General features: G+C 35.7%; 2 protein-coding genes across 2 annotated transcripts in view; one reads left to right on the top strand and one right to left on the bottom strand.

The window, feature by feature from the left end:
• Positions 1 to 6,374: 6,374 nt before the first annotated feature.
• On the top strand, positions 6,375 to 9,322 carry LOC120161530 (UDP-URONIC ACID TRANSPORTER 1-like). The gene is made up of 3 exons (XM_039171746.1): positions 6,375 to 6,974; positions 8,723 to 8,831; positions 9,252 to 9,322. The coding sequence occupies exons 1-3, from the start codon at positions 6,501 to 6,503 to the stop codon at positions 9,320 to 9,322; spliced, it is 654 nt and encodes a 217-aa protein (XP_039027677.1). The 5' UTR covers positions 6,375 to 6,500.
• A 3,929-nt stretch (positions 9,323 to 13,251) lies between these two features.
• Positions 13,252 to 19,411, bottom strand: part of LOC120161937 (ABC transporter A family member 1-like) — a 36,636-nt gene continuing 30,476 nt past the window's right edge. The window contains 17 exon segments of the mRNA XM_039172132.1: positions 13,252 to 13,452; positions 13,942 to 14,000; positions 14,196 to 14,329; positions 14,536 to 14,839; positions 14,944 to 15,018; positions 15,091 to 15,227; positions 15,665 to 15,815; positions 16,051 to 16,158; positions 16,252 to 16,331; positions 16,587 to 16,722; positions 16,806 to 17,057; positions 17,398 to 17,528; positions 17,531 to 17,543; positions 18,325 to 18,429; positions 18,523 to 18,647; positions 19,156 to 19,252; positions 19,335 to 19,376. Coding sequence (XP_039028063.1) covers positions 13,371 to 13,452; positions 13,942 to 14,000; positions 14,196 to 14,329; positions 14,536 to 14,839; positions 14,944 to 15,018; positions 15,091 to 15,227; positions 15,665 to 15,815; positions 16,051 to 16,158; positions 16,252 to 16,331; positions 16,587 to 16,722; positions 16,806 to 17,057; positions 17,398 to 17,528; positions 17,531 to 17,543; positions 18,325 to 18,429; positions 18,523 to 18,647; positions 19,156 to 19,252; positions 19,335 to 19,376 — 2,031 coding nt within the window. The 3' untranslated portion in view covers positions 13,252 to 13,370.

The following is a 19,411-nucleotide window of genomic DNA, read 5'->3' as shown; positions in this document are numbered from 1 at the left end:
ACAACATTCTCATTTGTACATATCATCACTAACTTTACTTAGGTGACAAAGTAAAGTGCCTTGACAAACCCATTTATAGTACTCACAAATAGCGGACAAGGATCCACCTTTTGGTGGCAACCACAAAGACAATAAGCATATATTACACACTCTAATCTGGCTCGGATACCAATTGTTGCGGAAGACGACTATCGGATAGAGCAAAATCGTAACTGATAATTTGAGAAAATAAAAATGAAGATAAAGAAGACACAAATTTTACGTGAAAACCCCCTAAATAATATAGGGTAAAAACCACAGACAACAGTAGAAGAATTTCACTATGAGAAAATAGGAATTACAACCTCTTTCGATCTACCAAGGAGAAAATAATGATAATTCTCTCTTGATAAAAAGGAGAAAATAACTCTCAATAAACTCTCTAAATTCTCTAGTATTAGAAGAAAGCTAGAATGTTTTGGGATGGTTTTGAAGCTAAATGGGTTAGGGTATTTATAGTTAAAGCTTAAGGACTAGTCTTGAAAATACCCTAAAGTACAATGACTAAATGTGAGATTTTACCATTACCAAAAATCAATAATTTTGATGAATCATTATGCCAACTAATGCACTTTATCATTGCTGCCAACTAATGCACTTTCGGTTGATTATTGAAACCAATTTGGTGCTTGCATGGCTGGCAACTTTCAATAATATATAATTATACGATGGAAGTGAAGGATATAATTGATGTTGAATGGGTAAGATAGAAGAATTTTCTATGGCCATGTTTCGATAAGCTAACTTGGATTATTATAATTAGTTTGAAACAATTGTAATTAAAGTGGCAATAATATTTCATCAATTGATTGATTAGGCTGATGGAATTGGAGATTTAATGGTCGTTTATGTCAATTTTGTGTTAGTTGGATATCTCCATCTCAATCCTAATGGGGACCATCAACTTCGGTTGTGCACATTAGTTGAGTGCATTTATCCAATAAATTATGATTCAGAGCAAAATTCTTACGAAATAAACTATGATTAATGGCTCGATTATATCTTAATAATATTAGCATGAGATTCATGCATACACACACACATACATGTATCTCCCAAGTAAGTTGAACAAAAGCAAGTGCCATTTGATGAGACATAGAATCAGTACCTCTTGGGTCTAATAATATTGGATTCTCCTATTTAGTGATTGTTTCTGCTTGAACAAACATGCCATTCCGACTAACGACCTACATTACTCGAACTCAGATGTGAGTACCAAATATTGAATCGAGTTATCCTTAGAAGGTCATATTCCCATACCTATATTCAAGAGTGGGTCAGCTAATAGACACGGGTACTTCAAGGAAAATGAAGAGACATAAGGTGAAGAATTCATCATACAATGATGCAAAACAATGCAACTGGTATATTCATTAGCAACTCGATTGACTTTCCAATTGTTTGACCAGATCTTCTTTCTTCATCGTCGAGTATTTCTTTAACTTCTGTAATCTTGCAATGTCCCTCAAATCGCACTTCATTTTCATCAAGTTACTTGGATCAGAAGGCAGGGGTGAATCTCTGATTTACCATATCTCCTATTTAGGTCCCCATGCAACTTTGAGATGTTCATTTGAACGTGTGAATCTCTGATCTCAACGACAATTGGAACACTAAAAAGCTTTTTACGTCTCTTTTGTGGCAGTGACATTGTATTCTGACTAGCACCAGGCATAATGCTTGTTGGCTCCTCGGCTTTGCGTTGACTATGCTGAACTGTTTTCTTAATTATTTTCCCAGTCAACGAGCAGCTTAAAGTACGGTATTTAACCCTCTTGCCTTTCGGAAAAGGGGAAGAGTTTGAAACATTTTTCTTTGAATTTAAACCAGGTTCTTCAACTTCGGTGGGGGGCCGACTCCACATTCATCGCTACATTCTTTACCATTCCTCTTTGGAGCCTCGTGCACAAGTTTGAAACCAGTTTACCATCACTAGCAACAATTTCAGGCATATGGGCTTCCTCCATTTTTTGTTTTTCTTCCAAAAGATGGGTAGTTTTATCCTCTCCATTTCCATCCTGCAGTTCTACTAGTGAGGTTACGGCGGGATGTTCATTGTCACTCAGAGCAGCTTCTTCTCGTGTAACAACCAGTAAAGAGTCTTTTCTCTTCTCGTCTCCCTTCAATAATGAATTTGAATGCTGATTATTCTTAGTTGAAACTACTTTAGACTTTGATGCCTTGTTTACTTGAAGATTTCACAGCAAAGTCGCATAGCTTTTGCTCCATATCACATTTTAGACATTCTCCCTGTCCGAAGCACCTAAACTAGAATTATAATTGACCATGTCTCAAACTATAAGGATTGATACTTTTAACCAGGCCACTGGCAGAAAATGACATTATAAGCTCGTTGATAGGATGTAGTTTAAGTTAGATTCAAATAAATGTCTCAAATTGGTAATTGAAATTCTCCTATGAAAACAACATCTAGCTAAAGTCGTGGATTTCCCCCCTAGAATTGGCAATTACTCAAATACAAAAAATCCATGAGAGAGCAAGACCTGATTGTACCTTATCCGCTTTCTGAATATTCTTTCATGTTCAGGATTCAAACATGAATTTGACATATTACTTTTTCTGATAGTAGTTGTATTACATCCTTCCATTCCCCCTCCATTAACTTTCAGTTCATCTGTGCATATTTTCATCTCATCAGAGTCGCCAGTTGTCGGTTTCTGAGTAATTGAGCCTAAATTTTTGGCAATAATATTTGTAGTCAGCGCATCCTGAAACAAGAACCTAAGTTAGGACAGACCACAACGGCCACCTTAAGTGAGAGTGGTCGTAACAGAATCACCCACTCTTGTACCTTGACACGGCGTGTTAAGCATCAATTTAAAACCAATTGATAGTAAGTGGTGAGGCCCAAATTGACAAGAAATCTAAGACTTCACAGATGTAGGCCAATTTCACCAAGCACTCCCTCTCATGTGTAGCTCAATAATGCTTTCACATGGACCACCTCAGATGGAGTCAGGTATCAACAACAGCACATATTTGGGATATTCTGCATCGAAACTAAAACTATTTGGCAGCAGGTAGAGAGACCCAACTTGAGTATAAGGCCACAAGAAACCCAAAACTTAGTAGATCTGAGATAAGATCACTTAGCAAAGGTATCTAAAGAGTAAAGACGCATCAAATTTTAGCTCTAACATGTATCAGATAGCTGGTCATGCCTTCACTTGATTGGCAAGATCTTCTGTCATCCCAATAGGCGCAAAACTTAATAGATGTGGGACAACATCACTTTAACAAAAGATATCTAAAGATGCAGCACATTTTGGTTCCAACATGAATTAGATAACTGGCCATACCTTCACTTTCTAGCTAAGATCTGCTGTTATGCACATTGAATTTGATGATGAATCCAGGATTAACATATCTGCGGAAGATATAGAAGTGTGCATTGTTGCTTCCTCACTCATGATTTTCAAACTAGAAGAATTTAACTTTTTCTTCTTGTTCAGGTTGTCAGCTGAATGTTATTCACACACTGTGCCGCTGCATCCTGTTGAAGAGAAGCATATTTAATTTAATTTACATGCAACACCAGAATCTATAATGCAACAGAGAAAATGATATATATAAGTGAAAAAGAAAGAGTATATTGATTGAAATGATGGAATGCTTAAAGTTAGGAAGGGTAGAAAGCTGCAAAAGAGCATTTCATTACGCATTCTCTGTAGTTTAAATCACAATTAAGTCAATTTTTTCTCCCAGAGTATCATGAATGCAAACCATTTAGTTGATTGTAACATGTGAGAACTCATAAGGTCCAACTTATCTTTTAGTGTAGGCAAGCTCGAACAGCCTATTTGTTATCTGTACAAGTCGTGCAAAATTAAAAGAAGAAGAAGCTAAATGTATGTTAAAAAACTTCCGTCGAGCTGAACTAGTTACAAGTGAATTGATATTCACTGAAATTACCTTCTACATCTAGCAGAAGGTTTATAAAACACCTCTACGTAAGTCTATTAAAGGTTCTCCGTTCTGTTTCCAATCAAAATGTCTAAGGTAGCAGAAAAATCCAACAGGATTTCAACTCTGAGATATCTAGACAGTACTAAACCTACATTTAGAACAAACATGAAACAACACGGACCAGCTAAGCATTTGGTGAAAATAGCTTAAATTGCAGAAGCAAGAAACATATATACTACACAAATTTGGCTGAAATTGCGGAGTTAGGGGAAACAATCTGTAAACTCAACGTGAGGACATAATCTTCTGGTATTGTCCCTTTAAATTTCAGTGTTGAATCATGTTCATGGCAAGTTAGTAAAAGAACATGAAAAATATCCAATAGTCAAACCTGCTCATTTTTCTCATGACAAACTTTTGAGCAGTGCCTTCATTATTTCATGCAACTTCTCAGCAGGTTCTGTATGCATCAATAAGTAAACCTCAATGTCATTCTCATCCTTATCCTTGTTCCCCAATTTCTTTATTGAAATCTCAAGGCATTACAGCAGATGTCATGCCATTCTTCATGTTCATCCCAGACCAGTTCACTTTGGAGCAACACCAAATCTTTTTCAAGTTCATCAATGTATCTGCTTTTGCAATCAATATACTCAGCACTTGAACACAAGATTTCTCGTTCAAGACATTTTCTTCAATCATATCTGTAAAATAACAAAGCACTGCATAACCATGCTAATAACAAAAGCCAGGAAACACTACACCAATCAAACCTTAAGCATGCCTTGAATCTCTTTTTTGAGCTCATCTCTCTTGAAATTTAACTCGTCGAAGTATGTCCCATGCACATTAAAGATCTTCTTCGTTTTCTTGATGGATCCTTCAAGTCGAATAACCTTTCCTTCCAATGATGACAAGATATCCCTCAAACAATCCTTCTTTTACTCATCCGTATGAGTCTTCATAACTCATGTGCAATAATCTCATTTTTTGTGTGTGCCATAACTCGGATACCACTTATCACAAAATTAGAGTTGAAATTAGTAATCTGTATAGTCTTAGGCACAAAAGCATGAATTAGATGCCTAAGTCAACCTCTAGCCTAAATAAACAAAACCTAAAACTCCTTAAACGATTTGAGAAAGACACAACATATTAAATGGGTGAAATTAAAATAAAATAAGACTTACATGAAAAAACAACAAAAGAAATTTTTGAATCAATACTCAAATTTATCTTATGTATTTATAATCGACCATATCAGTTGAGATGGCTAATTCAAATAATTTTTACTTAAAACAGAAAAACCCTCGAACTCTAAGATAATTTTTATTTGTTTGTTATTATTTTTTCTAAAATCAAGTAAATTTTGATTATTTTTTCTTAAGAATAAACGTCATGTCTTTTTGAGGTGTCGAGAAAACGTCCGTGCCACCGACAGAAACCGTTTGAACAATAGCTGCCGAATACACGTGGCATTCTCTCACAATTCTCGTAAAATCAAATACGAACACCAAGGTGGATGTTATCCACGTATTATCTAGTTTATATGTTTTAAAAAAATTAATTAATTAATTAGTTAATCGTGTTTTTAGATAAAGTAATCCAAAAGGAAAGGAGCATAGTTAAAAAGTTGTCTTAAAAGTCTTAACCTTTCTTCTTCTTTTGTTTTCAATTTGTTTTTATTTTTCATTAATATAATAAATTTCTTATTTTATTTTATTATTATTTTAAATAATGAAACAATATCCGTTAATAGTGGATCTTACTATTTTTTTCATTAAAAAAATAATAAAATCATAGGAAAATGCTGGAAATTAATCAAAAAAATTAGGGGAGATCAAAATGTGCAAATTTAAAAGATATAAATAAATAAATGTTGTTGGGGGCATGTTTATGATTTTGAAAGATGAACAACATATACTATTATGGTAGGTAAAATAGGGGGGAATCACTACAAAAGGGGGAAAATACATAATCTATTGATATTAATATTAAAAAGAAATGAAATCACACACTTTTTTATATATATATAAATAAGGGTAAACTACATGTTTAGTACCTCAACTATCACTTTGTTCCGTTTTGGTCGTAATTATCTTTAATTTCAAAATCATATATAACATTACGTTTTGATTTCATTTTGATCACCTACTGTTAAAAAATTAATGTTGATGTTGACGTGTTACAATAAACTAACATCATGTCATCATTTATTTTTTTAAATATATCAAATCAGTATCAAAACGTAACATTAAGTATATTTTTTTATAAAACTTTTAATTGAGTGATTAAAACAGAACAAAATAAAAGTTGGGATACTAAATATGTAGTTTACCCTGAATGTAATTTAAATTTATGATTAAATTAAAAAAATGTTAAAACTTAAAAGACATGTATATAAAATAATTCCAAAATTCCCAGTGAAGGCTGTGAAGCTGACAGCTTATTCAGTTCTTTATTACATCTTCTTCATCGAGTTCATAGAAGAACAGATCCAACCCTCTTTTCTTCTGATTTCGAAATCTCCAAAAATGTCATCAACCCAGCAACCATCATCATCTTCATCATCAAAAAAGCAAACCCTTTTCATATATTCACTCATAATCCTATGGTACTCCTCAAACATCGGAGTCCTCCTCTTGAACAAGTACTTGCTTTCCAACTACGGTTTCAGATTCCCAATATTCTTAACAATGTGTCATATGTCAGCTTGTGCTTTCTTCAGCTATATCTCCATTGTCTTCATCAGGCTCGTCCCTCTCCAACCGATCAAATCCAGGCCTCAGTTCCTAAAGATTGCAACTTTGAGTGTCGTCTTTTGTTGTTCGGTCGTCGGAGGCAACGTTTCTTTGAGGTATCTCCCGGTTTCATTCAACCAGGGTGTCGGTGCCACGACGCCATTTTTCACTGCCTTGTTTGCATACTTGATGACTTTCAAGAGGGAGGCTTGGGTTACTTATGCTGCTCTTGTGCCTGTTGTTGCTGGGCTTGTCATTGCCAGTGGGGTATGTTCTTTTTTTTTCTTCTTTCAGCTCTTTGGGATCTTTGATTGATACAAAAAGAATAAAGTTTTATATTATTTTATATTTGTTTTTAGATTCATTACATGATTTTGATTTTGTGTAATGTGTATGTGTGGTGACCAAGACGATAGATCTGAGATTGCTTTGATGTTATTTGTGCATGATAACTTGTATGCTTTGATCTTAGTTGTAATTGTATGACAAAAATTTAATGGATGAAAACATATTATCAATAAAAAATACGAATAAAATACTTAAATTAGAGAATTAGAAATTATCGATAGGTGACCGTCCCGCCAGCCCTTTTCGGTCAATCCATGTGAGAGAACAACAATGTTGCTCGGACTTTGTTTTTCCTGAAATACCCTGTCCCGGACACTCGTATTTACACATGGATTTTAGGATACAAATACAACTTACAAGGAATCTTTAAATACATGGTAAAAATTTTAAAAATTCTAGCCATATTCCTAACGGATACATTCCCATACTTGATGCTTGTAGTCGAGACCGAGTAACATAGAAACTGGGAATGCATTATATCAGTCAATTTTTTGGAGAAAAAATCTCTCCTTTTTTTCATTAATTAGCCAGATTGTGCTTAATTAAGTAATTAGTTTGCAGAAGCCGAAACCTCGATCCCAATAAAGTTTTGTAGCATTTCAACTTTGTTGTCTTTTCGGGTATGTTATTTGGACTTGGATACAGTGGAGTGTGGGATACGGGTATGTGTCTAACATACGTGTTTTCATTTTTTTTCTAAGTTTTTCGACGTATTTTGAGGATGCCGCCGGCGATAGGTACCTATAGGGAAAAGAGGAGTCGAATGAGAAGAACATAACTTTTGGGTTATAAATACTCCAGGACTTTCCTTTTGTTGTAAGTCTTAGAAAAGCCTTACGAAATATGCATTAAGCTGAATCTAGAAGAATGAAATATCTTGATACAATGGAAATTTGAACAAACTGAAGTAACATAGAGGCGGGTTGGCTAGGTTTAAGTTACATGTTCAGTAGCGTAAAACTCGAATATCGGTTTCACTAATTTACTTGTTTTCTTTTAGGATGGTTTATTGAGTCACTTGTGGTGATTAACAATAGATGTGCCAAAACCTTTAAATGTAAAACTTGGCATGCACTGAGCTACTTAGTGATTTTATAAGATGGTAATTTTCTGCAATAATTGTAGTCTAATCAGAACCTAAGCAAATTTATGAGATATTGACTGCATTGTGATTGCAGTGAAGATGCAAATTACCTCCTTTAGAATTGAAGTTGTAGTGTAATTGGTACGAACACACATTTACGTAAGATATTGACTGCAATGTGATTAGCCATATCCGGAGCACATCGTGAGATTCATAGCTTATTTTGGCAAATCGGCTGGAATCTTGGACTTCTAGAAGATGAAACAAAAGAAACTGGCTCGAGATCTCTGACTTGTTCATCGGCAAGGCCCTTTTTTTATGTATAATTGACCTGTTTTAAGTACAACCCTCTCGATCCTCTGACATCCTGGAATGAAAATGACAAAAGGAAAACAGATAAAAGGAAGAAGACGGGACCACTGTGCACTCGCGCTTGTATATGTATAGCATCTCTTTTTAAGCATTCATCATTTGTTAATTGTTATTAACTAGGAAAGAGACACAGAGCTCGATAGCTTTTCTGCAGTTCTAGCCAACCTTTGTCTCTTTCTTTAATTAAAACGAATTTGATTATTGGTGGCAGGAACCGGGTTTTCACTGGTTTGGATTCATTATGTGCATAAGTGCAACTGCTGCAAGGGCCTTCAAATCAGTTCTTCAGTTCTTCAGGGGATTCTGCTTTCTTCAGAAGGGTATAACACTTATGTTTCTTTTTTTTATTATAAGAAACGAGACCTCGTTAAAAAACCCCTTCATAACCGCTGTTGTACAAAAGGAACCTTAGCGGACATTGAAAGGAGGAAAAGAGTGCCCCAAATATTATTCCAAAAAATAAATAAATAAATAAACCTCATACAACAGCAGGCTATTACAAACATCACCCACCAACTTAACCTCAACCCTCCCAACAAACACATCACCCTAACAAAAATTACTAACCAATTACCCTATACCCGACTTAGTCAAACTGTCAGTCTCCCAATTCACAACCCTTTTTAGAAACCTTATAATAACACTATGCTCCAGTATAACACTGACAATTTCCTTAACTAGCTTTGAAAACACGGTAGAACACACTTTCGGAGTCTTAATCCATTTCACTGCAATTGCAGAATCAGTCTCTATAATTAATCGACCTTTACCACAGCACTCTGATTCCACAAACAAAGCTAAACCAACTTGAATGGCCTTCAACTCACCTAAAATAGGCGGACATGGACTAGTAGATGCCGAAAATGAACCCAGAAACTTGCTTTCTTCATTTCTAAGGATTCCACCAATTCCACTGTTTTTCAATCACTTCTCACTGCCCCATTCACATTAATTTTGAAGAAACCCGGGGTGGGGGACTCCACGAGATCGATGAGAGATTTATCTTCATGGACGGATTACTTGAATCAGCCAACTTCGGGTCACCAACAAGGCAATCTAAGAGAACTGGAAAATTAGGAAATTTCGCCAAAAACCACGCAGCCACTCTACATCTAGAAATAAAGAACAAATGTTTAAGATCAAGACTTCCATTCTCGAAAACCACTTGGTTTTGACACTTCCATACTGACCACAAGACAGCTCCCGTAATAAAATTCTAAATAATAGACTTTGGAACTAGGCTTTCCCAAGAAGATAAGAAGACATTAGGATACTTTGGAAGGACCGTGGATAGGTTCCACAACCTTAAGAAACTCACCCATAAGCCCCACACAATAGAACAAGAAAAAAAATGTGAACATCCGTCTCTTGATGCAAACCACAAAGAGGGCATAAAATGTTCTATATCCCACTAACACCACGCTTGATAAGTTCAGATTTAATAGCTAATTTTTATGCAAAACCTGCCACATAAACGCCTCCACTATTGGGGTAACATAACCGATACAAACCAACTTCGACCAAATCTTATCCACAACAGACCCTCATGACAGAAATTTAACGCATGATTTTATCGAATAAACGCCCTCCCCATTCCCCGTCCACACACATTGATCATTCGCATCATTCTGAATACTAGCATTCTTAATAATGACAAAAGCTCCACCCACTGCTCTAATTCTCAGTCCAATAAATTCCTTCGCAACTGAATATCCCAGCACCAACTCCTGTATTAAAAAAAACTCGGAGATTTTTCCCTCTTTATTAACGGAAAGAGAAAACATCCTCGGAAACTTCAATCTAAGAGGGACATTGCAAATCCACCTTTCAAACAAAAAAAATATTCCCCTTTCCTACTCGTAATTGAAAATGATTTCGAAAACAGTGACTAAAAGCATCATTTGCCCAGCAGTTATGAACAACTTCCCTCCAAATCCAAGATGACTTATATAGGGTACCACATTATCCATCAAAATTGATCTATTATCCAAATTATATTTGCAGCACATCAAATTCTTCCACCAGGACTCCTTTTCCATAGCAAACTTCCTGCCCCCTTCCCTAGGAGGCCTCTATTCATAAAGTTTAAATCAATGAGACCCAGACCCCTTGAACTTTAGGTCTACACATAGTCTGACAATTCACCCAATGGATACGATTTTTCTGAGATGAACCCCCATAAGAAGTTTTCCAGAATAGAATTCAGTTTCCTCATAACTTTATTTGACATTTTAAACGACGACATAAAATAAATTGACAAAGTGCTTAAAACTGACTTCACCAACACAACCCTCCCTGCAAGAGATTTGCTTTTCAACCCGTCAATTTCTGGTAACATCTCTAGATTATTAGTTCCCACAAAATAACCAAATTCTTCGTCGAACCAAGGGGAAGTCCAAGATACTCCGTTGGAAAGATTCCATCCGAACATCTAATAGAATCTGCCCACGCTTTGATGCATGACTTATCAACATTAATACCGAAAATTCTGCTCTTAGACAAATTTAGTTGAAGCCCTGAACACAATTCAAAAATAGTCCACTCTCTTCACATTCTTTAGCTGCCCTTCCGAAGCACCACAAAAAATTAACAGATCATCGGCAAACTGCAAATAAGATAATTGGAACTAGGGCTGTAAACGAGCCGAGCTCGACTCGAACTCGAAAAGTTTAAAATTAGGCTCGATTCGACTCAAAAACTCGCGAGCTAAAAATTATCAAGCTCAATTCGAACTTGAAAAGGCTCGAACTCAAAAAAAATTCAGGAGCTCGATTGAAGCTCGATTCAAGCTCGAATTTGAACCTATAAAAATCTTATATTACATTTAAAAATATATTTTTAAAAATTTATAATTATCAATAATGTATTTTTAATATATTTTTAATAATGTAATTTTAAAAAATCTAAAATTATAATATAATTACCTTATATCAAATTCCTCAGACTTCTGAACTGCTTCTTGGGCAGCTTTAACTGCTTGATTATTCAAGCTAAGATTGGAACAAAAACACCTCTAATAATTGAACGTATTAGTGTCAATGGAAACCATGAATGGTGATAGGTATGGCTCATGAATATACTAGTAAAGAGGATGGAGTGAGCGAAGTGAACATCAACTGTCCTTACAAAGAAGGGGTTATGATTATGTGGGTTAAGAGTGCGGGGGCGTAGCCCTCGCGATACGGTACAAGGTTAATTATGTAATTATGTACTAGGTTTTTTTATTATAAATAGAAATGTAACCTAAACTTATGTGACATTGAATAAAACTTCTAGCGCCGTCTAGGCACCGAGGACGTAAGCACATTACCGAACCTCGTTAAAATTCTTGTGTTTTTTTGTTATCTTTGCCTAATTCTTCAACAAATGGTGAGCACAAATGAATAGAATTCATTATTCAACCAGGGAAGTGCTTCCTTCCAAGCAGGGAACTCTCCATGAAGTTACCAGCATGAATGACTCCCATTGTTAGTGTATAAACGTTAGTGTAAAGTTAGTTGTAACTAAAGTTGTTAAGAATTGGTTTAAGTGTTGTTACTAGTTAGTTAAGGGAAGTTGTTAATCAACTGGCATGGTTAATCAGTTGATATAAATGAGCTGCCAAGGCTCTATTCGTGTAAGCAAGATTAATGAAATAAAATGCAGAGCTTTTCTTCCATCTTCTCTACTGTTTCTTCCATACATAATAGTTACATTTATATCATAACATGGTATCAGTCGCTAATTCCTGGTGCTGCTGTGGTGACTTCCTGCTGCCATTCATGAAGTTCAGGTGTTCGTCTTCTACCTTCCTTGCTTCATCGTTCTTTGCTTCTTGATTTGGTACGTATTTTTCTTGAAGTTCAGATTTGTGTTCTTGCTCAATATGGTTGATCTTATGGCTGATCCGACTCGTGAAGAGAATGGTTCACATATCAACTCCCCTATGAGCTGCATTGCCACTCGTGTAAACTCCATTCAGCATATACCCAAACACGATACAGTTAAACTCACTAAGAATATGTATTTGTTGCGGAATCAGATAATGGCCCGGGAGGCGGAGATGGAAACACTAGCTCAAGAATACTGGTGAACACTGAGGAAATGAACATGATTTCAACTAAAGAGGTGTTTTTAACCCGATGAAGACTACTGGTGAGGATGGGTTGGGTACACACTTTTATCAGTGGTTTTGTCACATCGCGGATGAAGATGTTGCTAGATATTATATTGGTTTTATTTGAGGAGATGAGTCCGATGAACTACACCCATATCGTTCTGGCACCCAAGGTAAATTCTCTAAATCAATTTCGACCCATTAGTCTCTGTAATGTCTTTTTCAAAATTATTTTGAAGATGCTTATTAACATGTTTCAATCCTTTTTGCATTTATGTATGGATGAGGCACAAAATGTTTTTGTTCCAGGCTGGTTGATTGTATATGATACCTGTGAAATATTGCACCCGTCATAGAGAAAGAGAAGAGGGACGGGCATGCCCAATTTAGATATGATCTAAGCATGTGATGGAGTGCAATAAGCGATTGTACGGGCAAAAGATGAGATCGTTTTTTCCAGCTGGATCAATTTCATTTACAGATGTGTTTGCTCCATACCATACTCGATCGATTTTCAGTATCTAATTCATTTATTTATCACATTCAGATATGCACCTTCACTTCATTTATTTACCTACCCCTCGATCCCATTGGGACAAAAATATGGGAAGAAAATGTGTGCACATTTGTAAAACGATGGTTCTTTCACGTTTCAATTGTTTGCTTCTCTACTTTTTTCTAGCTCATATGATTATACATTGGCTGCTTATAGTTTATTTACATTTACCCTGAAAATCTAATACAAAATAAAAAGGTTTATTCATCAAGAATTAGATGCAAAATGATTGAATATAGTCTCCAGAGTTGATTGGCTGATACTGTACTCAGCAATGCCCCATTCATTCCTGATGTAAAAAAGATATATCAAAATCCAGTGCAAAACTCCCTGTATAAGATCGTAATAAGGTACAAATTAATAAGAAAATGAAAAATCATGGATGAGAAAACCGGTTGAATCGTTTGAGCCTCTGCTACTGGTTCTACCGGACAGTTCAAAATCATTAACAGATTAATTAGGAAAAGTAATATATACAGAAGGGCAAAGATAAAACGAACACATAAAAAAAGCCCATTCTACCAAAAAATAATAATGAAAAACTCCAATTTTTATGTTAAAAAGTAAATAATAATAATAATTCGGTTTTACTGGCTACCGATTTTCAGTTGTTACTTGTTCCAGCCAGTGCGTAATTCTCTGGTTTAAGTTATATATATGTTGAACTGCCGGAGCAGCTGGTTTAAGTTGAACCGGTCAATACTATCGACTTTTACGAGCATAGGAAATGGAAAAAGGGAAATGGAAAAAGGGAAATGGTGGTGCGAGAGATGCTTACCTGTTTCTCTCCAAGTGTCCAAATACATCTGCTAACGAGAGACCTTCTCTATATGGTAACTGAAACAAACAAAAAAATCACTGAATCAGTTACTGTCACTTAACTAGAAATCACAAAGCAGCAATGTAATAAATGAACCATTGGTTGTATCGGTATGCATGTGATACGAGTAAACGATCAAACACAGAAAATTCATCAAAAAACCAGAAGCGTTTTCTTTAGCATACGTAGCTGAAAGTAACTATGAATTTTACCTGATATTTAACACTCAATCCATTGCACCCATGGAAAGTTGCACCAGGGAATGAAGCGTGTATAAATGAATCAATGGCTGAAAACTTCTCACGAGCTAACCACCACTCAGAAAATATTGGCAATGGTATACCACCTATGGAAACTTGAATAGTAAGTCAATATTGCTCTAAGAAAGAAAAAATCAAATAATGGAGAACTATAACATGATAAAAAAATGTCTTGTTTTATGCTGAGATTCTATGAAATGCAAGTTCAAAACACTGATAAGAAACAGAATCGAAATTATATTTGCATCGGCAGTGGGTGGATATTAAAATAACACCGGTAGATGACTTATACCATCCCGAATCAACTGCTCTGACAATTGTTCACCAAAAAGCCCATCAGTAACCGGTCTTGAAGAAATAAGTGTCTTTACTCTTTCTTCATTTCCCAGCCAATGTCCAACGACAACTATCATCTCCTTTGACAAGCTAATTTCTGCAACTGATGCATTTTCCGATGTAATGGAATCAATGCCCCCAATACAGACTTCAAGATCATTTAGTAGGCTTCTTGGATGGGAAGGAATGTCAAAGAGCATTTCTTGAATAACGTGGCAAAGATTTTTCAAATCAGCAGAGCTCACTTCAGTGGGTTTAATCTGATTGAAGGTAAGAAATTCTTTCATTGTAAGGGTACATGTGTTTCAACTCTGATTATCGAACATTATTAAATCAAAGAACGACATAATATTCAACGACATACCTCAAGCTCAAGATGATTTCCGAATCTTGTCTTTAAGTGCTGCGGACTTCCGATACACCTTAGCCTGCCTCCAACCTATATGGAAGATGGTTTACATTAAGTGAATGCCAGCAAGTTTCATAAGTTCTAGGATGCGAGGATCGGTACCATTATCCCAATTCTGGTACACAGAGCTTGAGCTTCATTCATGCTATGGGTAGTAAGGATCACGGCTGTCTTTCCTTGTCTGGTCGATAGGCGGGATATTACTTCCCACATGAATCTTTTTGCAATGGGATCCATACCTAAAATAAAGTAAACAAAAAGAAAGCTCTATATAAAACCAGGCACTTCTAGTAGAATTCAGTTATTAGACAACAATTAGTAAGAACTTAATCACACAACACTGTTAAACAAAATAGACCACCAAGCGGATGCCATATCCCCGAGCAGATCCGAGCATTGCTTTTACAAAACTCAAACATGAAGCATGGACAATTTTTGGGAAGGAACGGCATACAACCACTTGAGTAAAAGCAAACCCACATGCTTAGAACATATTAAGGGAGCCAAGCCAACATCAAATCTTCATCACAAGATCTAGAAGCAATTTTATAACATTTCTAAAGACAAATTATTTTCCGTGTTTAGAGGGGGCAAAGTAGCATAACATTAAGAGCTGTATGCACAACATTTTCCAAGTCCTTGCAAGAATTCATGATTTAAAGCAACCTCTTCATACCTGTGGATGGCTCATCAAGAATTACAATTGGAGGATCTCCAATCATTGCAATTGCAACAGACAATTTACGCTTGTTCCCTCCACTAAGGGCGTATGATGGTTTGCTAGCATGCTTTAGTAAGTCAAACTCCACCAGCTTTTCCATAACAACCTGCCAAAATAGTTGCATGCATCAGGTGCATTATGTGGTCATTACAGCATCAAATTAATATATTGATGCTGATGTGTCAATGACGCATATTGGTTATTTTAGGGCTTAACAGACATAATCAGATAAAGCCTCTCCAATTGCCGTACCATGTTGAATGCATCAAATCAAACTAGAACCCGTCTACTTTACCAATGAGGAGTAAAATGATTAGAATAATAACAATAGATACACATACATCATTCATTTTGTAGTCCAAAACTCCTTTTATTCTTGCATAAAGTTCGAGGTGCTCTTGCACTGTAAGATATTCCAATAAAGCATCAAACTGAGGGCAGTACCCAATCTGCAGGTGATCCATTAAATGATAGAAAATAGTTAAATTCTTTCAGCTAGACTATCCAGACTTCTAGATCAAAAACAAAAGAATTTGACATACATGACGACGGGCGGCCTTTGGATTTGAAGATATATCTTTGCCAAAAATGAAAGCAGTTCCTTCAGTTGGAGATTCTTCTCCTGTATGGGGGGAAAGAAAAGGAAAATGATGTGGTTCAGATGGACCAAATATTACTATTGTACAATATCTAAACAGAGTAAAGTTCTAAAGAAGTTTCACAAAGCAGATATCATACAATGGAGAACAGTTTAAGAGAAAGAAATATTCTAATTAAATTATTAACAATTATAGAGGCTTCTTCCTTCTTCCACAATATTACATAATGGAGTGTTCGGCTGATAAAATGTTGTCTAAGCTGGACAAGTGCACAATACCAGTTAGCATGGACAAAGTGGTAGTTTTCCCGGCTCCATTTGTTCCCAGAAAGCCAAAACATTCTCCAGATTGAACGGAGAAACTTAACGAATCTACAGCTACTTTTGCATGGTGATGATTTCCTCCAGGATACACCTGAGATTGGTTGATAAACGTTACTACCAAGAAATAATAAGAGTACAAGAACATCATGAATAAAATCAAGGCCAGTAGAATACCTTCCTGAGATTACGCAAGAAAATAATAGTATTTTCAATGGAACCAGAAAGTACCCTATGCCTTTCTGTTCTTACATCTCTGTCTTCATCAAGGAGAACAGAGGTTTCCGAGGAAGATTTTAGAAAAGGTTCTAAAACAGAATCATCACCCTGATATTGTTTTTTCCTACACCACTTCATTAGTCTTGCAGGAGTCAATTTAAAAGTAGGCAAGATTTCAAGCCCAAGAGTCAGAAGAAAATAAACAATAGCCTGCCACAGAGAGAAAACTGAATGAGATCCCAATCAACCCATCTTAAAGGAAAATGGCATGTCACAGCAAGAAACATGTAAGTTCTATTTGAAACATCATCTTAAAGTAAAATGAAGATGATGCAAATGGCTAGTTCCAGGACTTCTACAAACAACTCCTAGGAGAAATGGAAATAATTTTCTAATCATAATAAAATGGGATACAGAAAGGGAACTATGACTCTCCACGTGCAGTACTCAAAACTGTATTCACCAAGGACTGTCACTCACACGAATAAAAATTATGATAAGCATAATGGCAGAAGATAATCACATCCCAAAGTATGAGAAAGATAATAACCTCAACCCCAAGATAACAAATGGAAGCACCAGTTGCATTCCAATCAAAAATCCCATCACCAGATTTATCTTTCATCTCTTGCCGAAGTAGGGCCAGAGAAGCAAGGCCATCAGCAAAGCAGAACCCGGGGATAATCTGAAGAAATTCTGGAGAAATACATAACAACTTAGTCAAGTTCACCAATCTAGCAAGCAAAATTGCAGCATGCTGAACAAGGTGTATGAGAGACCATGTATAATTTAAGTGCCACATCAGTTATTTGACCAATTTCAGAAATATTTCAAACATTTGAAAGATGTTAGTAGTGTTAATTCTCTGCCAATGTCAGCAGATAACATTTTGTAAGCTGATAAAATTGCGAGACAAATAAAGGCATTAGAACAGTCTGAGTCATCCAGGAGTATTTATAGAACCAAGTTCAATTTAAAACACATAAGCAAGTTCTTACGAATTTCTGAAATTATTCTTTGATAAGTTATCCGGGAAAATAGATTCTTTTCTCAATTTATATTAGGTAAAGCACACTGCATGTTCTTGAGGAAAGGGGGAGGGGAAAGGGGAAGGGGAAAGGGGAAGGAAATGGGTTGCAAACATGTGAGTATCCAAAATTTGAAGCATGAAAAGATTACCTAACTAGCCTTCAAGTAGGTCTTTCACCTTACACAAAAACTCCCACTACACTAAAACTTGAAAGTAATGAATTATTGTAGACATGAGAGCAAAGAATACAAAACAAAAAACAGAATAGCAGATAAGAAAATCAATAATCTTGAAAAGCCAACGAGACTGAATTTCCATCCTAGAAAAGGTTTCAGCTTCAGCTTCATAACTTTATTAGCTTGCATTTGTTTGCTTTGACACAGAGACCATCATAGCAACTGGCAATGTAAGTACTTTCTTGTAAAGATTGAGCTCAAAGAAACAAACCTTCAGAAAAGAATTTGCACTTGCAGTTGTTTTTATAAGCCCCATAATAAACGAAATAACCATGAGAATGAGTCCTGTGAAAAAGTGGATAAGGAGAACCACATTCTGACCAAGCAAGACAAATACAAAAATTTTGTCATTAACAAATTTGGTCTTAAATGCTGATGATATAACAATGTGAAAAGAATGTTACTCTACCTGAGCCATAGAGTGGTCAGAAAAGAAGAATGTAAGGCAATATGTTGATGATGCAATTGCTAGACCATACTCCAGAAACATGATGACTGTTGGCAAGAAACCCCTTCCAATGAATTGATCAAGACCTACAGACCCCAATTAAATTTTAGTAAAAGCTTCAAATGACATTAAACAAGATACACCTGTAAGAAGTGATGATATAACATGGGGAAAAGGATGGATAACTCATTGGGTCACGTTACATATCTCATGAGTCATGCACCAAGTGTCAGGTGTCAAAAGGTTGGATATAAACTTATATCTATAGACACAGCCAAAGTGGATTCTCCTTTTTGACTGTAGTTAGCAATATACTTATCTTTTTCAGCGTTATTTATTAGAAACAAATTATCTAATGAATAATAACCCATCCCTGATGTTCACATTCAATACTTACACGTCCCTAGGAAATGTTATGAAACACCAGAAAATAAAAAAGTGATATCAGAGTAAACCATTATTCATGTTTAATATCTTTTGTTAATTAATAGAAAATATACAAAATTCAGTACATGTTATTACTAGTTTCGATACCTAGCAACTCCCAAAGCATTTGGAGGCTCAACTTAATTAGGAACATGTGTAGAAACATACCAAACACATAGAAGAGAATTATGGCAAAGGTTGAAGGAAATAAGAAGCTGATGAAGTCCCATATGTACGTTGAAACCCAATATGAAATTACAGAAACCTGATAAAATTAATAATTTATCATGAAAAACATGTACTGCATAAACAAATTTAGTTAGATTATTGGGTGAAGTAAAACATACTCCACTTATCAATTGTTGGTGCTTAGCTTTAACTTCCCGTTCCTGCATCAAATAAGACAGCTGAAATCAGGGACAAA

Source organism: Hibiscus syriacus, unplaced genomic scaffold, assembly GCF_006381635.1.
Source record: "Hibiscus syriacus cultivar Baekdansim isolate YM2019G1 unplaced genomic scaffold, ASM638163v2 tig00111402_pilon, whole genome shotgun sequence".
Taxonomy (NCBI): domain Eukaryota; kingdom Viridiplantae; phylum Streptophyta; class Magnoliopsida; order Malvales; family Malvaceae; genus Hibiscus; species Hibiscus syriacus.
The sequence above is the reverse complement of the archived record's forward strand: the minus strand, read 5'-3'. Positions and strand labels throughout refer to the sequence as shown.

Excerpts from the sequence above, each read along its gene's own strand:
- LOC120161530 (XM_039171746.1), top strand. The coding sequence starts at position 6,501 with ATGTCATCAACCCAGCAACCATCATCATCTTCATCATCAAAAAAGCAA. Across the intron at positions 6,975-8,722 it reads GGCTTGTCATTGCCAGTGGG|GAACCGGGTTTTCACTGGTT; the intron begins GTATGTTCTTTT and ends TATTGGTGGCAG. Across the intron at positions 8,832-9,251 it reads ATTCTGCTTTCTTCAGAAGG|AATCAGTCTCTATAATTAAT; the intron begins GTATAACACTTA and ends CTGCAATTGCAG.